Below are 21,490 nucleotides of genomic sequence, written 5' to 3'. Positions count from 1 at the left end.
GCCTACCGCCATCACCCATTGGATCAGAGTCCGATTTGACTGACTGCTGCTGGCAGCCGCAGTTCGGTTTCATCTGGACAGGGCTAATTGCGAATGCTGGTCGGCTTGGCACCGGCACCAAATAAATCAGCGGCCCCCCCTCTCTCTCTCTCTCTAGCTCCTCCTTGGCGTCTCCATTAAATGCGTTTAAATGCAGGACCAGACCAAAACCAGAAAGAAGACTCTTGGTGGAGCCGATGATGCCTCGGCCAAGTCACATTCTGTGACAGCCAAAGACTTCCAATGCAAGGTCAACTGCAAAACTGACTGCATTCAAGATGCGCTAGGCTGTAGGCACTGGCAGAAATAGTTATGAATACTATTAACACTAGTTATACCGAAAGTCTTGAAAGATTCTAATTAAAAATGAATAGTACTTTATAAATAAAAAATACAATTAACTACAAAAATTAGAGTATTTGGATAATAACAATAAAATTATAAAACAATAACTTAGCTTAGTATTTTGAGCCTTTGCAACATCAATGTTGCTTCACACATTCCTAGCAACATTTGCCTAGCAACATTTTTCTTGTGCATTCGGCCATGTTAGATATAATTTTTTATAACCAGTACCAGTATAATTAAAAGGGATTTGGCTCTTTTAGAGCACAGGAAATTGGATTGGAGATGCCAAAAAATATTTATATATTTATCGAAAGTCTGAATATTTTACGATATATGTGCTATAAATTGATATTTTGTTGATATAAAGGAATAATGAAATCAGAGGGAGAAAAATAAATTAATAATAAAATTAAATGCAGTCCAGATATATTTTTAAAATATTGATTATTTAACGTTATATGCAATAGTTTCGATATTTGAAATTCGATATATCAAAGTATTTTCGATACAATAAATTTCAATACAACTTTGTTTGATATATTAACATAAGGAATATTTACAACAATTTTTTTATTTTTATTTTATTTTTTTTAACAGAAATCGTTTGATTATTAATTTTGTAAAAACAATTTGAAACGACTTTCCATCTTTTATTTGCTTTTTCTGTAAGTGAAGCTTCCACTTTAGTGGCTAGAAAACAAAAAACAAACCAACAGAAACCTCCAAAAAAATGAAAGGCCTCCAAAAGGCAACATAGTGACACATTGTACAGACTTTTCCAAGCTTCAAGCCAAAAAATAGGAAATATGAAATGAAAAACTTAATTACATGATTAATTAGAAGCTGCGGCGCGGCTTGGGCATGATTTTTTTTCTGTTCTTTTGTTTCAAGTTTTTCCAGCTGGCTTTGAGATTTTCTCAAGTGGCGAAGGTTGCCCAAAATAGGGTTCGGGGAACTTTTTCGTGATTCATCGGGCAGCCAATTGGCCATTGCGTAAGAGATCAGAGCGGAGCAGATCGAGCTAGTTAGTACAATTAAAAGTAAGCTAGCTAGCTGGCCAGCTTCGAGTGCTCGAGAGTTGAACGTATATTTTTTTTTTGGAGGCACGACAAACGAGTTCAGCTCCCAGCGCCAAGAAGAAACCCACTCAAATCCGAGTCGGAGAGCGTTGGATTGGAGTGGATCTTGCGGCTGGCCAGATCTCGCAGTGCCAGGCATATTCAACCACAACGCTTGCAGTCAGTCGAGGTTGAAGCGTCTGGTTGAACGGTTGGCACACCTACCTACCTATAGTAATAACTTTCAAGTGAAACAAGAAGTGTGTCTACTGTACGAGCGATTCGCCACATTATCATTTGTGTTGTGCCATATTCGTGTGGCCCATTGTCTCGGGGAAAAGACAGTAGCAGCAGCAGCAACAACCCATTGACTTGAAAATTGCAACTGCAACATCAGCAACATTGGCAACATTAGCACAACTGGAGCTCTTTTTACCCGCCCGCTATTTTGGCGGTTTCTTGGGCAATCGCCGCACATAGTACGACTGAACCGCTTTATATATAGGCCAATGCAAATTTTCCACCTGGGGAAAATGCAATGAAATAAAAATAAATAAATAAGGCAAATGAAACGAGTGCAAACGGCTAATAAAAACGGATTGAAAGTAATTGTTTCTCAACAGCGAAATTTAACGAGTCGTTGAGTCGCGGTTGCCTTTGCCTTGTCGATCGTTCGATCAGTTTCAAGTGCATGAAAGTAAGTGCGAGTGTCTAGTTTTTTCTTGCTAAACAAACAAATTAATAAACAAATAAACAAACAAAAAAACACAAAAAAAAAAAAGGTCAAAACATAATAAACCCATAAATCAAAATCAAAAGGAATTGCATCCAACCAAAACTTGGACCAGCAGCAGCCAGCACACACAGCAGCAACATGTTGCCGAGGATAACTTTTGTGTTCATCATCATTTGTGGATATTTATTATTTACTGGTAAGCTGCGAAGACAGACAATCCCCCAGCCATAAATCATAAATTCCCACAATATTTATGCGACTCGCATGCCAAAGTAGAGGGAGTTTACTTGCGATTCTATCAACGAAGTTTAAAATACCCTTTAAGAACTTTTGATAGCATAAAGAGTCTAAGGGAAAGTCACTTCGATTTATTTTATTTATCAAATTTGAAATCTCAATTACCCAAATGTCTTGCATAAATGCCATCATTTGCATATCAATCATTATGCTTTGCCTATGATTGAGTGCAATTTTGATAATTTGATTAAGTACTAGATGGTCTGGGGAGATATTCATTTGATGTATCGGTTTATCGTGGAACTTCGCATCTAGGGTATTTGCAAACTGTTGTTTAAATGGTCACACACCACACAAGGTTGTACTGGCACAAGTAGCTTTTGGCTTGCATTTTGTTTAAATCGAATTAAACACACACACAAAAATGCCAGTTAAGCGCAATCAATTCTAGCAGATTACACGACAGTGCCTCCAAATTGATGTACAAATTTACAGAAATGTATTTAAGAATATGTGGGTACAAGTACATATTAGTCATTGAATAAATTTCTATAAGAATTAAGACCTTTTTTCTGTTTTAATTTTCTCAAAAATCCTAATAAAAGTAAATAGAATATTCTATATAATTTATTTTAATCAACAAAGCCTCATCTTCAATGCTTTGTACTTTGCTTATTTGGTTACAATTTATTTAAAATTTGAAATAAAATAGTTTTCGCTGTTCTTACTTTGTAAGGATCACGTAATATTCCTTTAAGTTTAAGCTAATATCAGATCTTTTATTCTGAAGTACATCAATAAATACGGGTTGCAACTTTGTCTATGACGCTTAAACTTAATTTTAGGATTAGGATATGTCCATGTCCATGATTATGAACTAAAGAGGCTTTAAAGTTAGTTTTACTACCCTTTATTTTATGGTTTTTTGAACCAAGAATCCTAAAAGTTTACACATTTGTAGTGTTCACTGTACTTTGGTATATTTTTGGAGGCGGAGGTGGGCGCCCGACCGCCTGCCTTGAAGTGTCAACGCCGGCTGACAAAACCGCAAGCCTAAAAAAAATAAAATAAAATAAAAACTGCGTTCAAAACGGCGTTGCATTTTATTTTATTTCTATTTTTTTGGTCTGTTTTTCCCGTCGGGTGGCTAAATCCATTTGGCCACTTTGGCGCATGCGTAACTTTTTGCTGGGAAGAGCTTGAGCTGAGGCAGTTGCAAAATCCGCAGAGCAACACGACACCATACGAAATATTTGTATGTTTTATTAAACAGGCAGGTTGGGAGGCTGCCAAGCTGCGCCAAAGTTCAGTTTATTTATGAGTCCGTATTGCATTAACTAAAGATGTTGCCGCCTGTGAAGACTTTCTAGCCAGACACCTGGAAATATCATTGGGGTATTCCTAGAGCTTGCTCTTTCAGGCAGGAAAGTTCTATTTGCCATTTGACATTTTAGTCTGCGATTTGAAGGTTGCCCAAGTCCGCACCCCGAAAAAAATATATACATGCATAAAAAAATGCTGCACGACATTTTGTGTGGCAAATGCAAAAAAGGAGAAACAATAAAAAACGAAATTAAGAGACCAAGACGAAGGCTATGCGAACCGATCCGCCTTCCGATGATTTTTGCCCATTTGCCATTTCAATGAGGTGCGATTTGTGCTCGCCTCTAATTAACATTCGCTCTGGCATTGTGTTCAATTATTAGTGGGATTTTTTTTATTATTTTTTATTTAAATAAATAATAAATAAATGAACCTCTCGTGTCAGCAGTAGTTGTTGCCCACACTTAGAAATGCAAAAAGATACTTGAGACAAGGCAAATGTCAAAGGGACAATTGACAATTGTTAAAGGTACCCTGTAAATACTTAATAAGAGGGTTTACTTAAAGAAGAGGTAAGGTGAAAATTAAAAAATAATACAAAAATTATAGGTTTACGAACTGCTTTCCGTGTTGATTTAATGGTTAAAAAAACCGAAGAAAATCGAAGATTAATGAAGAGCATTTTGGAAGTAAGTTTATGCTTCATAAAACAAAGAGTTTGGGGTTATAATTACCTAATCTTAAAAACCATAATTTTAAATCAAATAATAACACAAATTTAGAAAATAAAAAGAAAATGCCACACTAGTGTTTTTTTTGAGGAGATCTTTTCCCATAATCTTAAAATCAGTTTTCAGTAGAACCTATCGCATTTGAAAGAACCCACCAAGAAGGAGTCTTGGTTCCTTCTAAATCAACTGCCGCCGAACTACAATCTAAAATTTGAAAGTTGCTAGTAATATATGCCTTTGCCTTTGCTTCATTTTATGATTTTATGTTTCCGAAGAGACTCTAAAAGAATGCAACTCCGCCGCCACCGCCATAGGCCCTCGAGTTAAGGCCCATCATCATCATCATCACAATCATTGCAACGAATGGATGGCTTCCCACTCACATTAGCATTAGCATCAGCATTAACCAAGCTAGAGAGCGGTGGCTGAGGCCAACGCGGCGTATACGTAATGCATGCAACTAACAAACTCACTTACGGGCAGCAAATAACCTTTCGGCTGCCGTTCAGCACATCCGCTTTAGGCAGACACTGTTGTCGACAGACAGTCAGCAATGTTTTTAGCCAAACCATTTGCCATTCGAATGCAAATGATTTTCAATTATTGCCAGCGACAGGCGAAATATGTATTTATGTGTATGGGAAAACAAAAATGATTATTTTCGATATCCACTCGATATGCGAAGCGGAAACTTTTATGATAAAAATCAAGCAGAGGAATGTACAGGTGCAGTGGGAATAAGAGTATATAGAAATGAATTAAACTGCTTGTCTAGGGTTTCTTTTTCTGTAAACAAATAATTCTTTTGGAAACATTGGGGTACCGAAACAAAAAGTGGTACATTATCGATAACATATCGAAAATTTCATAAACTTTGTTTTATTGAATTTAAAAATTAAAAAAAAAATATCTTTATTCGAGTGTTATTTAATTTAGTGGTTTGTTTGTTTGTATTCTTCTGATTTATGGCAACGTTAAAATATATATTCACTTATCGATAGTTCTAATTTGCGATATATAAATTGATTTTTTCTTCTTTTTATTGTATTTTTTTTAATTTGTAGAAATCATTAGGGTTATGATATGGTATATTAACACAAATTTCAGGCTGAATATCATATCAAAAAGAATATACACTTTGAAACATTGAACTTGATAAACAAAAAAAAAACGATAATTCGAGTTATCGCAAATATCCTTGATCGCGTTAAATATTGATACAGTTTTAGTTTAGTTTATGTATAATTTTTAACATTCTTAGGAACATGCTTTTATATATATATATATATATATTTGACATTTTTTTGCTTAAGTTTTAAATTATACTTGCTTTTTATGTGTCTGGCTTGGGTCTTTCTATACATACAACATTTTAAAAGGTTTTCTTGCAATTTCCATTATCTTGAATAGATAAATTCGTTATTAACCTTATTATTATCCCTGTCAGTGCGCACCTGCGTTGACCATTGCCGGGGAAATCACTGCCATGTGGGCTGAAAGCCGCCAAATAGTTGCGAATTGCCAGGTGGAGGAAATAACTGCGCCTCAACAACGCACACTGCACGCAATTCCCCCAAAACTTTTTGCATTTGCATGCTCAAATTAATTGATTTATATATGCAATGGCTAAAAACAACAACAAATACAAATGCTCTGGCGGAAAACACAAAAATAAAGACCCAACACAAAAAATATTTGACCCAATCCAAAGCACACACAAAAGATTTACCTGCGCAAACATTTTTGCGCGTAAGTCAAACATTTGGCACACACATGAGAAAACAATTTATGCGGCTGTCAGCCAACACATCGGACCTGGCCAACAAACAGCAACAACAACAACACTGCGGAACGGACCCCCCAGCTGACACATGCAAATCGGCTGGCCAAGTCAATGGCCAACAAAGCGATAAGTTTGGCAAAGCCAAAAAAAGAAAAATATAGTAGAATGTCAAGCTCCAAATCCGATTGAGATTTTCACCAAACATGCTTGACAATTTGTCAGATATTTTAGAAGAAAACTAAAAATAGATTCCATCAAGACAACAAAATTTACTATTTTAGCAGTAAATATTATATTTAAACTAATTACTTTATAAACTAAATTTTTGGTTTTTCCTATATTTCTATCATTCTTATTATTATATTTATAATCTTTCAAATAATTTCCAAATAAAAGTCTATAATTATATACCAAGTTCAACGGCATCATAGGCCAAATCCTGAACAGAATTCATTAACTCACGCGTCTCATGTTAATGCTCTGTGGCATATTATACCCTTGCAGGGTATTATAATTTCAGTCAGAAGTTTGCAACGCAGTGAAGGAGACGTTTCCGACCCTATAAAGTATATATATTCTTGATCAGCATCAACAGCCGAGTCGATCTAGCCATGTCCGTCTGTCCGTCTGTCCGTCTGTCCACCTGTCCGTTTCTACGCAAACTAGTCCCTCAGTTTTAAAGCTATCTGAATGAAACTTTGCACATAGTCTTCTATATACTCTCACTGCTATATATGTCGGAACGGGCCGGATCGGACGACTATATCATATAGCTGCCATACAAATGATCGATAAATTTTTAGAAAAAAAATTATAACTTGGATGTTTTTTAACATTTTTGCACCATTTTTTAGATATGGCCATTTTATTTTATTTCTGAATTTTGGTAAAAATTTCACGAAAATCGGACGACTATATCTTATAGCTGCCATAGGAACGATCGGGAAATTAATAGGAAAAAAAATGATAACTTCGTTGTTTTTCAACGTATTTTCATCTACTTTGAGATATAAGCTTATTTTATTATTTTAGAATTTTGGTATAAATTTCATAAAAATCGGACAACTATATCATATAGCTGCCATAGAAACGATCGATAGATGTAGAGAAAATGTAAGGCTGGGAATGTAAAACTGTAACTGTCAAACTGTAAACATAATAAGTATAGGTAAAATGTAATGAAATGATATCTGCAAGGGTATACAAACTTCGGCGTGCCGAAGTTAGCTTCCTTTCTTGTTTTCAATTAAAATTAAATTTGTTTTGTGTGCGACAAATTGCGGAAAAATGCAGTCATTTATATTTATGAGATATATGCGAAATGAAAAACTGTCCTCTCCTTGTTTGCCCAGGAAATATATATAATGTGAAATATTTGAGCGGTGGGAAACTGTGGGAATCAGTCGACGACTTTCAATGCAATTAACGTGGAAAAAATTCATAATTACATATAAAAGCTTATTATTAAACTGATTTTGTAGCAGACAACGATGATCAGGTCTTTTGGGTGCTGGTTGGTTGATAATACATATATTTTTAATGGCTTAAATCAGGTGAAATTCAGTTGGAACAAACGAAAAAATAATAAGGGATTTTGGAGGAATCATTACAATGTTTTTAAAACTCTATAACATAATAAGAAGATAAGCATAGAAACAACATACAATTTCTGCTTTAGAATATATGATTTCTTAAATAAATCTTATTTATTACTTCACTGATTTGGCCAAGCCTTGAGGTTTTTTATTCAGAGGTCTACATGCACATAAGCGAACCAAAGTAATAATCCATAAACCATAACCGCAAAGTAACCCTATGATTTCCCCAAAAATATTGATCATATAACTGCCTTTCAGTAACTTAAAAACCCTTCCTCGAGCCAAATTCCTAACGCCGCCCACACCCGAATGCAAATTTTTCGTTGTAATGAGCCAACCAACAGCAGCTCAACAAGCCGAAAACTTATGTAAGAAGTTTACAAATTAATCGTATCCAAGGAGTTTGTGTTTTGTATATTTGCGCTGCAATCTGAGACCACCGCCACCTCCTATGGAATCCTAGCCCCAAGCAGTTATTGGCTCATTTATGTATTGGTACAGAGAAATAAATATACTTATTTGTCTATGAAAACTCCTAAAAGTTTACTTGAATATTATGATAAAAATTACAAAAGAAAATATCTAGCAAAAGGCTTAATTTTCGAGAATAAAATGAATAGGAATTGCATAAAAATACTAATATCAATTATGTTTTTAAGCAATAAATATTTGGCAAACAATCTTTTTAAATTTAAATTACTACCAAAATCTTAATAAATATTTACGCCACTCCATTTTGTTTTTAAATGAAAAATCCAAATGTACGTTTCTGTTATTAAAAATCTCTAGAAAACCAGGTTAATTTCTTCCTGTGCCCAAACTAAGCATTAAGCCAAGCAGTTGCAGTTAACTGAAAATTGGTGGGTGTCTTATGGCCAAGAGATTAAAATCAGGAGACAACAACGAGAGCGGTTCTAACTGTATTTTTCGTATTAAATTTTATTTGGCAACTTGAACCGAACCGAAAGTTCTTTGTGCCGGCGAATAAAACTAGTTGGGGTTTTGGGCATAGCCAAGCGTATAGATTTTACTTTTTCGTTGTTTTTTTTTGGTTGCGTTCATAATTTAACCATGCAACAGGGAGTGGGGATTTCCAGGTGGCAGGCAGGCAGGAGTGGGGCTTCAGATGGAGGTGGATTTTTGATACTGGCTAGACAAAGCGCCTTTGAGCTATTTGCGGCCATTGAAAGCGCTGCTGCTGTTGTTGCTGCACGAAAACTGCCGAACTGCCGGCGAAACTGAACTCGTTCGTTTTGTGGCATTGTTTTAGGTCTCTCTGCTCAGAGGTTTGGCCAGCCAGCCGACGGACTAACCAACCAACCAACAAACCGACCGACTGACGGTTTATGCAATGCATTTAGTCAATAGATTAAGGAGGCCTGTGACTACACACATCTAGATTTATATGTATTTGCCCGAGTGTGTGTAACAAATCGTGACTGCATGAGGCTGCCGTTAAAATATACGAAGACTGGCGATCGAGCGGCAGGCATAAAAAACAATTTTAGCTCAGCTTTTTGTCCCCATTTTTTAAGGTGGAGCCCGCGACAATTTTTTCTCGTCGTAGGCCTTAAAGATGGCAATTGCATTGATTATGGCCGACAGTAATCTGTACAAACGATGGGATATATCGGGGGGGCTTTTGAATACATTTTGTAGCTTCAGTTTTTGCATTTTATAACCTCGTTTCTTTAATATATTGTTATTACCATTAGAATATATATTTAAAGTCTCTTAAAGAACATGGCCATAAGAAATAACCTTATATTTATTGATAATTTTTTAAGGCTAACCATGCTCAATTTGACTGTGGCAGTATCGCCACCACCTGGCAGATTTATGGAAATGTCGCTGTGCCGGGCCGATGGCACCACCCATCACCACCGCATCGACGCATGCAACAGGAAATTCATTTACATAATTTTTGCGTTTGGCCATTTCGCATCCTTTGCGCTTGACTGGGCGTTATCCTTTTAATAAGCGGGTGGGCACCTGGCAGGAGGTGAATGGTGCGGACCAACCCATCGATGGCCAGGCAAGCCGTGTGGATAATCAGCCTATCAAGGATTCAATTATATAATGAGCTTAATTTATTTTGCGCCGCTTTACGGGCGACAACAACAAGGACAACGACGACGACGACGGCCTGGCATGGGTCCGCCGTTGATGTTCATCATGGCAACTGAATTATCCTCGTTAATGCATGTTGTCCTGAATGTTTTTTTTTTTTTGCCTCCTCGCGCTAGCCGCTTTCCATGACATGGAAGGATATGCCATGAATTCGTCTTTCTCCTTTGTTTTTTGTTTTTGTTTTTCTGTATTTTACCAATGATTTATTCAGTCTTTATACAACTTGGCACTTCCCGGCTTGGCTTTTTGAACCCTTTAACCGATTATGGCCAAGAAGAATGCGTACGGTTGGCTCTTAATGGTTGACATTAAGCGGCAAATTTATGCCAGATATTCTTCATAATTCAAGGGCTTAAAAAAATGTATTTACAAGGACTTGAATTGCTTAAATCCCCTCAGGAACTTGCTATAACTTTACCCAAACAACTGTGAATAAATCAGAAAATATCTGATTTTAATTGGAAGTGAAAAGGACAAAGCCTAATTAAGATGCTAAAACAATTTCCGTCATTTAACCAATTGAGTTTTCCCCAACTCGAACCTCAACAATAACAGAGAAAACATTAATAATCCCAGTTAGATAAAAGTCGAAGTCACAAAACAGTTTAATGCAAACGAACTTCAGCAGCACCAGTAAACCACCAAATAAATAGAGAGTCCCTGTTCGGAATCCGTATTCCCTGGGCTTAATCATTAGACGACCGGCCCAAAAGTGAGAGATGTGCCCACTCTGATAAAAGTTTCGTGGCAATTTGATTTATTTGGCCAGGGAACAAGGGGATTATTATCAATCGGCGGTGTGGGGACTGCTGAAAAAGGTGCCAAATTCAACGCAAAACCAAGCACACACAACAATTACAATTGTGAAATGCGTTGTGCAGTGGGTCTGGCCTGGCCTGGTCTGTTGCTATTTAATTTTGCCCCAGCTGCTGACGACTGACTCAATTTCGCGCACACAACGAAAGGCAATTACTTTAATTATGCGACTGCACCGCACTGAAACAAAACCAAACCGAAAAACAAAACCCAATCACAGGGGCGACGACAAGCCACCGAACAAACCGAAACGAACCCAACCAAAGCGAGCCAAATCATCAGATTGGATGGAGCAACACATGAAGGATGCCGGTCCGGGCCGGCCAGGGGATCCGGAGGAGTGTGCTCCAACGTCCGTTTGGATCGGTTTTGGGTTAGGTAACCCACAGTGCGCACAGTCAGCTACAGCGCCTGACGTGGCAAAGGGGTGTGCCCCCAGACGACGACGAGCACGACGCACTCCCCATCCGTTGGGCCAAAAACACAAAAAAATCGAATCTTTTTATGGGCATTTTTAATACCCTTGCAGAGGGCATTCTCATTTGTTCTCAGATTAGTTATGCAAATTAGGCAATTAGTTAACAGAGGAGTTCTTACAGAAAGTTGGGTTAATAAATACCTTAAAAGTGGATTTAAGATATTTTTTCAATTACTAATTCAAGTGAATTTTATTCTATTATCTGTAAAAGCTTCCAAATAAATATATTCCGAATATCTCAGATATTTATGGTATTTTCAAAACAATTTATAATTTTACAGCCCTATTTTTGAGGTTTTTTAAATCTTTAGAGACGTCTGCCCTGTATATAAATACTTTATAAATATATAAAATATATAATAAATGTCAATTTCAAGTATTACATATTTTAGTATTTATTTTAGAAATGGTTTAAATATTTAAAATAATAAATGAGGGCGAACAAATTAATCAAATATGATTGTAAAAATATTTATGAGTCCAAGGATATTCTAAATTGTCTGTTTTTACGTGTGATATACAAATATACAACTATATTTTTTAATAAATAGTTTTCAACGATTGGAAGGGCATCCAAAAAATGTTATTTATTTACCAATTTACACTCTGTTTTCCTTTTTTTCTCACGCACAAAACTCTTTGACATAAGGCCTCCCCTCACAACAAATGCGTGGCTAATGGACTTGGCTACAGTAGATATAGATATCGAGATTTATGCTCGGACGTGGGACATGTGCATGTGTGAATAACCGAGCAGTTTTTACAATTTGTCGCCGCCGCAATTGCACCTCAGAGGTTGCGAGCTCTCGCGCCAGCCTAATTACAATTTGATTGTTTTTCTTTTTCGCAGTAATTATTTGCAATTGTAATAAATTTCGCTGGCATTTTTGCGAAATATAATTTTGCAATTTTGTCGGCGTCCCCCCAACTACTTATGCATGTGCCTAATAATTTCATTTTTAATTTTATGCTTTCTGCACTCGGCCAATCGGTTGTTTGCTGCGTGGGAGAGGCGGCGGCTGGCCAAAATCCAGCCTAATTGGTTTCTGCTTTTCGAGGCGTGTTCACTCTGTGTTTGCACAGTTAATTTGTTCGAGCTAAATAATTAGCTAACCTGTGGCTAACTAATGACCGCCGCTTGCTGAATTGAATATATAAATGCTTTTATGGTTTATGCTACCAATTTTGGGTTGGGCTTTTAGAGGAAGGGTTGCAGGTGAAGCAACAAGATTTAAGAGGGTTTTAATACCTTTTGTTTTTTAAGAAAAATTGTCTGGAAGAAACTATAACACATAAGGAGAAAGCTACAGTTGTTAATTTATAAAAACAACTTTATCTAAAACATTTTATGGCCAAATTTGGTAGCCCTAGCTCTTGTTTTCTCTAAAATCGAATGGCTAACTCGACTCGCCTGGTGATGCTCACCAAAACTCAACCACATCTCGACCTGCCACAACACCTCTCACTCCAAATAGAGACGACATTGATTCGTTATCTCCTCGGAAGTTTCAATTAAAATCGTAGATGGATCGTTAGATGCGATTACTCATCGCAACTCTCGATATAAACGGTTGCAGCTGCACTGTGTTGAGTTCGCCTTCCCTTGTCGATAGTCTAACGACTAGGCCCACACTCGGAATCGCCAGACTGATCATTGGCCAGGTTGTGCCTATGGCCAGAGGGGGCCCCACACAAACATTCAACTCAATTACACAACCGAAATCGCCGGCAAACAAACTGAGAACTGAACTGAGATACATTTAAAAAAAAAAAGACAAAAAGTGAACACTGAAAACCGACAACTGCGGAACAAGGTTAAGGTCAATTACAACAGGCAAAAGCAGCGACAACTGCCAGCGATCTGAATAAATTACGCGTGAAATGTAGAATTTAAAATTAAGAACAAGTTTGTTTGTCTGCTTCCAGTTGCAGCAACAGCAGAAAGGCATGCAAAATGTAAATAAATAAACTCAAGAGGTTCACTTGAAAGTGTTATGTAAAATATTAGTAGGCAAGGAGTTACCCATTTTTTTTAAATAATTTCATTTCTTGAAAAATCCTTAATTTAATGTTCAAAGAACCTTTCCTTTATATCTCAAAAAACGACCAAATCTTATACTTTGTTATTTACTTACACAAAAAAATATACACCATATGCCCTCGTTTTCAATGATTACTGGGTGCAAAATAAGCAACTTCCAAGGCAACTTCAAATTACTGTTGGGGCTGGGAAGGAAGCAGAGCAGAATCACAGACGCAAATGAATCAAGCTTATGTACAACAACAAATCAAGCTAATGAGCCGCATAACCAACTTATGCAAAGGCAGAGGAAAAACAAGAAAACTAACAAAAAATGAATGCAAATTAATATTGAGCAATTACCGCAAAGTTCTGCAGGCGAATATATACATATATTTTTTCCCACTGCCAAAGAAGCGGCAAGGTCAGTCGCAAAATATGGCAACCGCACGAAACTTGTCATCAGAAGCAGCATTAACAAAATCTACACAAAAAAAACAAACGACTGCAGATAAAGAAATCTAAATAAAACAAAATAATCAGATAAGAAATAAAAAAACTTTTAAAATTTATTAAAAACTTGAATTAAACAAAAAGACAGAAGAAAATGTTGCTAAAAGCTAGGAACATATTGCGCAACTTCCAAATAAAGACAAATGTTGCTAAGGAAATGTTGAGCAACACCCAATGTTAGGAAGTAATTTATATTTAATAGGTTACTTTACTACTTGTTTATGATTAAGGTTCAACTTGGTTTCTCATAAATTTAAAAAATATTACAAAATAAATAAAAAACCTACAACATTTTTAAAATTTTGTATAAAGCTACCATTAATTTTTCCAAGTGTAAGAGAACAAATGTTGCACAATTGTTTGCGACGCCACCAGCAAGTCTTAGAAGCGGGTCAGACACATCTGAGGTTAAAGTTAACTCGGCTACCGACTCATTAACTGGGTTAGGGAGTGGCGGTCTAATCCGATTTGTATCTTGACATTAAAGCCAACGGTTCGGCACCGCCATGAACTATAGTGCCCAGACTTTAATGTATTTCCCCTCGCGGAAACCTTGAACTTTGCAGTTTTTAAGGTTTGGCCAATTCGAGTAATTATTTTCCATTTATTTTCTATTTGCTTGCAGATTGCCGCGAAACGGTTCGCTCAAAGCGAGCTAAGCGCCCACGCGCCCCGGAACCGGTCAACTTTGAACCAGAGCCGCAACAGGATTTGGAGAACGATGAGAGCAGCAGCCAGGAGAAGGATCTGCCGGAGATACCCGAAAACTTTCTCAGTCCCTCGGTGCGGGAGTATCTCGAGTTGGGCAAATCTATTCCTGGTAAGATATCTTAATGTGGATGTTTTAAGGGGATTAAGAAACTTTATATATATTAGGGAATGTGTTCGTGACCATTTTGGAGTGCAATCCCTAGTTAATTACTGCATAAATATAACACAAAATTTATAAAATAAGCTTTGTTTTAAATATTGAAATTGTTATTACAATATTGTTTACAATTTCCTTACTAAAAGCTTCTGTCTTGTTAGCATTTGTTGATGCAATTGACATGCCAATTGAAATTCAGGCAGCATCATTAAGTATGCCACAAACCTCGATGATAAAAAAGTCTCCTCTGAATGAGGGTATTGAGGGGGCATCCGCCATTGCCAAAATATATGTATTTTTTCGGGCTTTTCCAGGCAACGAAGCTGAAGATGGGGCTGTGAAAATGCATTTCGGGCCATCAACCACAGGCCCGAAAAAAGTGCACGATTTTAAATTATTTTTTCGGCAAACGGAATGAATATTTGGCACAGAAGTGCATCTACTCGTAAATTCATTTATTAGTGCCAGAGAGGCCAGAGACTGTGGATCCGGGTGTGTCCGGGGATTTGTTTATGTCGCGTTTATTTTGGATTCTCCCCAGTTTCCTTTTTTTTATTGTATTTTGGTGACCCCGGGGGCAGCGCCTGCAGTTGACACTACTGGGAGGGAAAGCAGGGGATTTTTTTCTGCGGCAGGTTTCTTTCAAGTAAGGTTTCGAATGAAGTGAAATTGATTGGAAACCACCGGACGACGGCGTGACATGCACTTTGTTTTGGTTTCGGTTTTATAGGCTGGGTTTATTTTGCGGAAACAGCATTGCTAATTGCAATAACAAAATCAAAATCATTTGCAGGTCGCCCCGGCGTTGACTATCCCATTCTGTCGGCCGTGCCCTACACCAATTTTTACTGCGACGAGCAGGAGTATCCGGGATTCTTTGCCGACATGGAGACCCGGTGCCAGGGTGAGTTTAACGCTTTGATCTAGTATTTTGTTATATATTTAATTTATTGGAATTTATTTCCCTGCAGGCTGGCACTATTGCGACATCGATGGACGGCAGGCCTCGTTCCTCTGCCCGAATGGCACCCAATTCTCACAGGCGGTCTTCGTCTGCGACTGGTGGTTCAACGTCCGCTGCGATCTCTCGCCCCGGCTGTATGCCATCAATGCCCGGCTCTATCAACGGCCCAAGGTTAATCCCACCCGGCCTCACCGCATCATCACCAAGCAACTGGTCGACGACATTTTCACCTGAACCACGAGTGATCCACCCTCCTGTATCATGTAGCCTAAGTTTGCCGATGCCTATTAGTTTGTAGCTTAGTTCTTATTAGAGATTGGATAGTTCTCATCAAGCTGACAACTTAATCAGCGAAAGAAGCACCATTGCAAGGAATAGTTAATCGAAAATAATTATGCAAATCGGTTCATTATAATACTTATGTATAAGTTGTAGATTAAGTTCTTTTAGCTCTTGTACAAACTTTAGTTTAAAGAATTTAATGCCCCTTCTGAAAGATCCCCAGGGTAGCATTTATTTCTGGGATAATTAACTAATAAAATTCTGCAAAATAATTCGAGGTAACTATTATAATAGTAATTTACGGTATATATATCTAATAAACAACATTAAATAGCATTTTCAATAAGTAGTTTCCCCAGTTTTATTTTAAAAAGCAACCCCTATTTTTATTTTCTATTAGTTTAATAAGAATTAAGGTTTTGTAAAATATTCAAATAAGATTTGTACATACTTGAAATTTTTCAATTAAAATTTAAATAAAAATTATTCTTAAGCGAAAAACACAGTATTTTTTATGGGTATATATAGATATTAAATGAATTATATTCATTAGAAATGGCAAACAAATTTCGTTATATCGAAACTGTATCGATATTTGTATGATAAATCCATATTTTGTTTAATATATCGGATTCTAGAGAGAGAAATAAATTTTACAACATTTTTGTATGATAAATCGATGCTTTGTTTGGTGTATCATGTATCACAAGAGTAAAACAAATAATTGTTTTCTTTAATATCGATTTTTTAACGTTAACTACGATATTTGTCGAGACTGAAAATTCGATATATTAAAGGGTACGATAATTTCGATATAATATTTAGCCAGATGTTTTGGCTTCTATTAATTAACAGCCATAATGTTCACATAAACTAAAAACAAATTTTTAAAAGCATTTCCAGAATTAAATGATATAATTTATTTATAAAGATACAATTTTAATCAAATTGTATAATCAAAATTGTTTTTAGTTTAGCAAAGATACATTTAGTATACCAAATCACAGTATAGTTATTTCCATTTGCGGGCTGTATAGAACGATTTATATATTTCTTAGATAATATTCAGGAAAATATTTGAAGAAAAAATGACCCTCATATGCTTGATTCGCCCTTTCTAAATTATCTTTTGTTTTCCAGGAGACTCCAAACCTTAGCTAACTACCTTAAGTTAACCTCCTCATTTTGCTATTTCGTACTGCATTGAATTCCAGCTAAAAGAAATCAGCTTTCCTTAGCACAAGCTTAGGCGCTCGCCAAAAGTAACTTACTGAGCAGTTGGCTGTTGCATACTTTGCGCCACATATGCCATAAATAGGCTAAAACACGACTAAGGCCCATCCGAGTGGGCCAACAAAACACTTCAGCAGCAGCAGAGGCACCAGTAGCGCAGCAGCATCAACGTCAGCAAAAGCATCGACGAAAGCATCACGAAAGCCCAAAAACAAAAAAAAGTAAAAAACAAACTGCAAAGGCAAGAGCCAAAACCGTCTGGTGACCAGATGCTCGTCAGGCGGCTCAATGGTCTAGGGGTATGATTCTCGCTTTGGGTGCGAGAGGTCCCGGGTTCAAATCCCGGTTGAGCCCGGCTTACAATTATTTTTGTATACACTTAATGGCCACGGCCCCCAAGAGTTAATTAAATAAACAAAAACTAAGAGCTAGGCGAAGTGAAGCGTTGATGTGAAAATGCAGATATCCAAGGCATTTTTCGGCCAACAAATAAAACGAACGTTGCACCGATGGCAATGCGTTGATTGGATGGAAAATAAAGTGAAGTAGCTAGCAGCTTACTGGAGGTTCAGTTCAGTGTTGGGAATTATTAGGTAAGTTGTACCTGGGGTACATTTTAGGTACTGTGTTGTAATAAAAATACAAGGTACAAAATAGGTTTGTTTTTATTTATTTTATCAGGAAATAAATGTATAACTAAAGCATTATTGTTAGGTCTCACTATATTATCTGTCAAGTTGAGTTTAATAAAATTATAAAGAAACGTGTACCTAAGGTAAATGTTAGGTACTTTTTTGTAGTACAGATAAAAGATGTAATATAGAATTTTTTGTATTTATTTAACCAATAATAAATGTGTAATTTAAGCAGAAATAAACTATTAAAATATATAGGTACTTCTCTCCATATCAGTCCAATATAAGCTTTTAAATAGGTACTTCTTAACCCTCTAAGACCCAAGAGTGCCTCAAGGCACTTATTATATAATTTGTATTATCTAAAAAACGAGGAGCCTTTTAAATTTTTTAATTACACTAGTCAATTCACAATAAACATGTGAACTTATGAGTAGAAGGTTTCAAAGCTCTCTTAAGCTTTATAACGGGACTTTTTTCGTGTTATTTACATGCATCATGCATTCGCGCGCAAAAATTTTTGTGTGCTTCATTTAGTGTTTTTTTGTCTATCAATAAAAGTGAAATATCTTCAAAATCAGCCAAATAAAAATTATTGTTCTAGAAGGTAAGATATTATATAATACAAATCAAGTTGCATATTTGCAATTTTATAGAAATAGTGCGTTGCAGCAGTGATTTACCTTATTTACACCTGTTCGATTTACAGGTAAACTACAATTAGTACACACTTTTTGAGGTCATTTTTGAAATTAAAAGCTACCATTTACCCCAAAAAATATAATTCAACTTCGTTTTTTTTAATATTTCTTCGCTTGGGGCTTAGAGGGTTAAGTACCCCAAATAAATCGATACAAAATAATACATTTCTTATGAAATACTATAATTAATCCATGTATCACCCTAGTATTTTTTCTTCTTCAGCTGGTAGTACCTTTCCCATCACTGCTACTGCAACGAAAGGTAACCCCTCTCGATGGCTTTTGGCTAATACTCGTATTACTACCAACATTTAAGCCAAGCCACACAGCACATGCAACTTGTTTGGAGCATTTACGATTGACTTGGCCGATAAGTCATTGTGTGTTTTATCGCCGACAATTGGAAAATTGAACAATGAGTGTCGCTTGGCTGCTGACTGAAAAACTCTCCAGCTCGAGCTCGATCGGAAAGTGTGAAAGACTTTTTGGGGCTGCAGCCGAAAGTTCGAACTAGTCGTGAATATGATGTAACCCCCCACAAAACAGACTTAATCTATGGCATAATTTCTCTGTTTATTTAAACGGTAACAAAAGCCATCTGCCATCTTTCGGCCATAAATATGTTTTTTCTGCCTAAAGAATAGAGCCATCATATTTTGTAATGGGCTTACACGGCTATCGCATCGAATTATTACCCAATCCAAAGTCAGCCAATGCAGCACCAAATGAGGGGAACAAAAAACTACTTTCACTAGCCGTGGTTGCAGTCGCATCGGAATTAAAATCACCCAGCAATATGCAAGTTTTTTGATCCGACAAAAAGTGCGGAGACTGGCGATCGATGGCCTTCGCGTCGGGGCGAGATGCTCGGATCAGCAGCTGCCGCCGGGGACATGACAAGATGGCAACAAGTGCGTCTAAAGCCAAGTTAGAGCCACATAACCAGCATGCAGCAGGCCGAATTTTATGGCTAAATGTTTGCCTGATTCAGGCTACAGTTAAGAGCCAGAGCAAGAGTTAGATGTAGAGCTAGATCCATGCCAGATCAGACCAGCAGCTGCTCATTCGAGGTGGGCCAAGTGGGGAAAACCAAACTTGGACGATTGTCACAATCACTTTATAAAATTAGTTTATTAGTTCAACCTAAACAAGTCCAACTACCACGGCAGGAAGTCTTCAAAGTTTTTTATAATATTAAAAATAAATTAATAAAACTTATAAGATATTTTTAAACGAGTTTTTTAGCTTCCATAATAATTTTAGCAAGCTAAGAAACAACAATTATATTGCCTTTAGAATGTAACATAAATAATACAATTTTTTTATTGTTTCAATTCAATATAATTGTTACGTTTTCTATTAGTTCAACATAATTGATTTAGGTATGGCAAAAACGTATTTTTAGCAACAAAAAAGCTAAACAATTTTATCAAAAAGTGAAGGAGCGCATAATTGTTGAATTCCTGCTTCTGAAAAATATATTTTCAATTGAGATTTTTGTGGCTAACACACGTTGCCATCACTATTTGACATTCCGACCGACAGGCACTGGACAGATTTCGAATGCAACGAACAGGGAAAATATGACAAACTGCTGCGGAATAATTTGGAATTCTTGCCACAACTTTGCTTCTATGTTGCAGCGTTTATATACATATATATTTTTTGTGCAACCTGACACGAACCGAAATCAATCGCAAATGCAGTTGAACAAATCACGAGCACAACAAGAAGTCTTAACAAGATCGAGCCAGACCAGATCGGCTAATGATTCGGTTTAGCGGCGGACGGATGGATGGATGGAGGCCGAGGCAGGTGCGGTTCCATAACTGTTAATGACTTTCGGTGGCGGCCCCAAAGTGCAATGGAAACACATTTAATGAGCGCCACAGACACATAACTGATCAATTGCCTGATGCCAGTTGCAAGTGAATGTCATTGGCTATATTGAAAGTGAATGTTCATTGCCCCCCTGGGTGAAAGGATCGGCTTTTGGGATGGCCGCTAATGAGGCGAAGGCGGGCATTCTTCAGTACCGTTCATCTGCCATTTGCTGTTGCAAGAGATGCACTTGTACAAATAAAATTAAAAATACTTGTCCATTTTTTGAAACAAATTTTAGATGATTTTTGTATTACCTAAAACTCTTTTGTAATATTTATTAAGATCATATTTTAAATGCTAAGCTAATAACTCTTTCATTTTCCTTTCTAGTCACTAAAATTAGGTTACTATATATCTTTAAGTGCACTCACTTTGAGCTGCAATTGTGAAACCGGGCCGTCAGCCCTTAATTTGCCTATCAATGCTCTTTTTTTTTTTCTTTTTCAATTTACCTGACGGATTGCTGCATCTCGTAGCTTTGAAATATGAGAACCGACCGCTTCAAGTCACGCAATTCAAGTGTAAAATTACATTTTCTTCATTCATAAAATGCAACATGTTGCAGTCTGGAGATGCACAGAAAAGCGTGAGCATTTCCCCCTCTGTAATGAGGCAACCACAATGCTGTTGTTGCGGGTGCCATGGAATTTGGTAGGCAAGGGGATGAGTGGAGCTAAAGGTAACCACAAGTCTGGCCATAGATGTAATACCAGGAGGCGTGAAAAGTCGGTTATTTGGTCAGTAGGAGTAGTAGTAGCCACTGGACACCCACAGACATCTTTCAATTGTATAATTAACCAGGTTTGTTATGGATTTTCGCTACCTTACAACCTTTTTGGAAAAAGAAAACAAGAGTCTTAATATTTATAAACTTGTTAATATTTTTATATCTAAGAAAAGGCAAAATCTATACAACTACAGCAGTTTTTTAATGTATATACCATCAAACCATTCTACATCACCTCTTCTAAACCACTTCAAAGCCATTTATTTATAATATTTATCCCATAAATAAACCTAATGCATTCAAGACACCTCTACACAGACCAGTAAATATAAATAGGTATTTGGTTTAAAAGCCCAAGGAGCACCAAATCATCTTGGAGAGCCAAG

The 21,490-nt window shown here is 36.8% G+C and overlaps 2 protein-coding genes and 1 non-coding gene across 3 annotated transcripts in view; 2 read left to right on the top strand and 1 right to left on the bottom strand.

The window, feature by feature from the left end:
• Positions 1-21,490, bottom strand: part of qin — a 73,921-nt gene that overhangs the window by 11,771 nt on the left and 40,660 nt on the right. The gene's annotated exons all lie outside the window — the stretch shown is intronic.
• Positions 1,647-16,294, top strand: LOC108083929 (uncharacterized). Its single transcript, XM_070286721.1, has 4 exons — positions 1,647-2,377; positions 14,436-14,630; positions 15,472-15,582; positions 15,650-16,294. The coding sequence occupies exons 1-4, from the start codon at positions 2,320-2,322 to the stop codon at positions 15,874-15,876; spliced, it is 591 nt and encodes a 196-aa protein (XP_070142822.1). The 5' UTR covers positions 1,647-2,319; the 3' UTR covers positions 15,877-16,294.
• Positions 17,440-17,511, top strand: TRNAP-UGG (transfer RNA proline (anticodon UGG)). Its single transcript has one exon. It is a non-coding gene; the product is annotated as a tRNA-Pro (tRNA).

Source organism: Drosophila kikkawai, chromosome 3R (assembly GCF_030179895.1).
Source record: "Drosophila kikkawai strain 14028-0561.14 chromosome 3R, DkikHiC1v2, whole genome shotgun sequence".
NCBI classification, from domain to species: Eukaryota; Metazoa; Arthropoda; class Insecta; order Diptera; family Drosophilidae; genus Drosophila; species Drosophila kikkawai.
The sequence above is the reverse complement of the archived record's forward strand: the minus strand, read 5'-3'. Positions and strand labels throughout refer to the sequence as shown.

Excerpts from the sequence above, each read along its gene's own strand:
- LOC108083929 (XM_070286721.1), top strand. The coding sequence starts at position 2,320 with ATGTTGCCGAGGATAACTTTTGTGTTCATCATCATTTGTGGATATTTA. Across the intron at positions 2,378-14,435 it reads TGGATATTTATTATTTACTG|ATTGCCGCGAAACGGTTCGC; the intron begins GTAAGCTGCGAA and ends ATTTGCTTGCAG. Across the intron at positions 15,583-15,649 it reads CATGGAGACCCGGTGCCAGG|GCTGGCACTATTGCGACATC; the intron begins GTGAGTTTAACG and ends ATTTCCCTGCAG.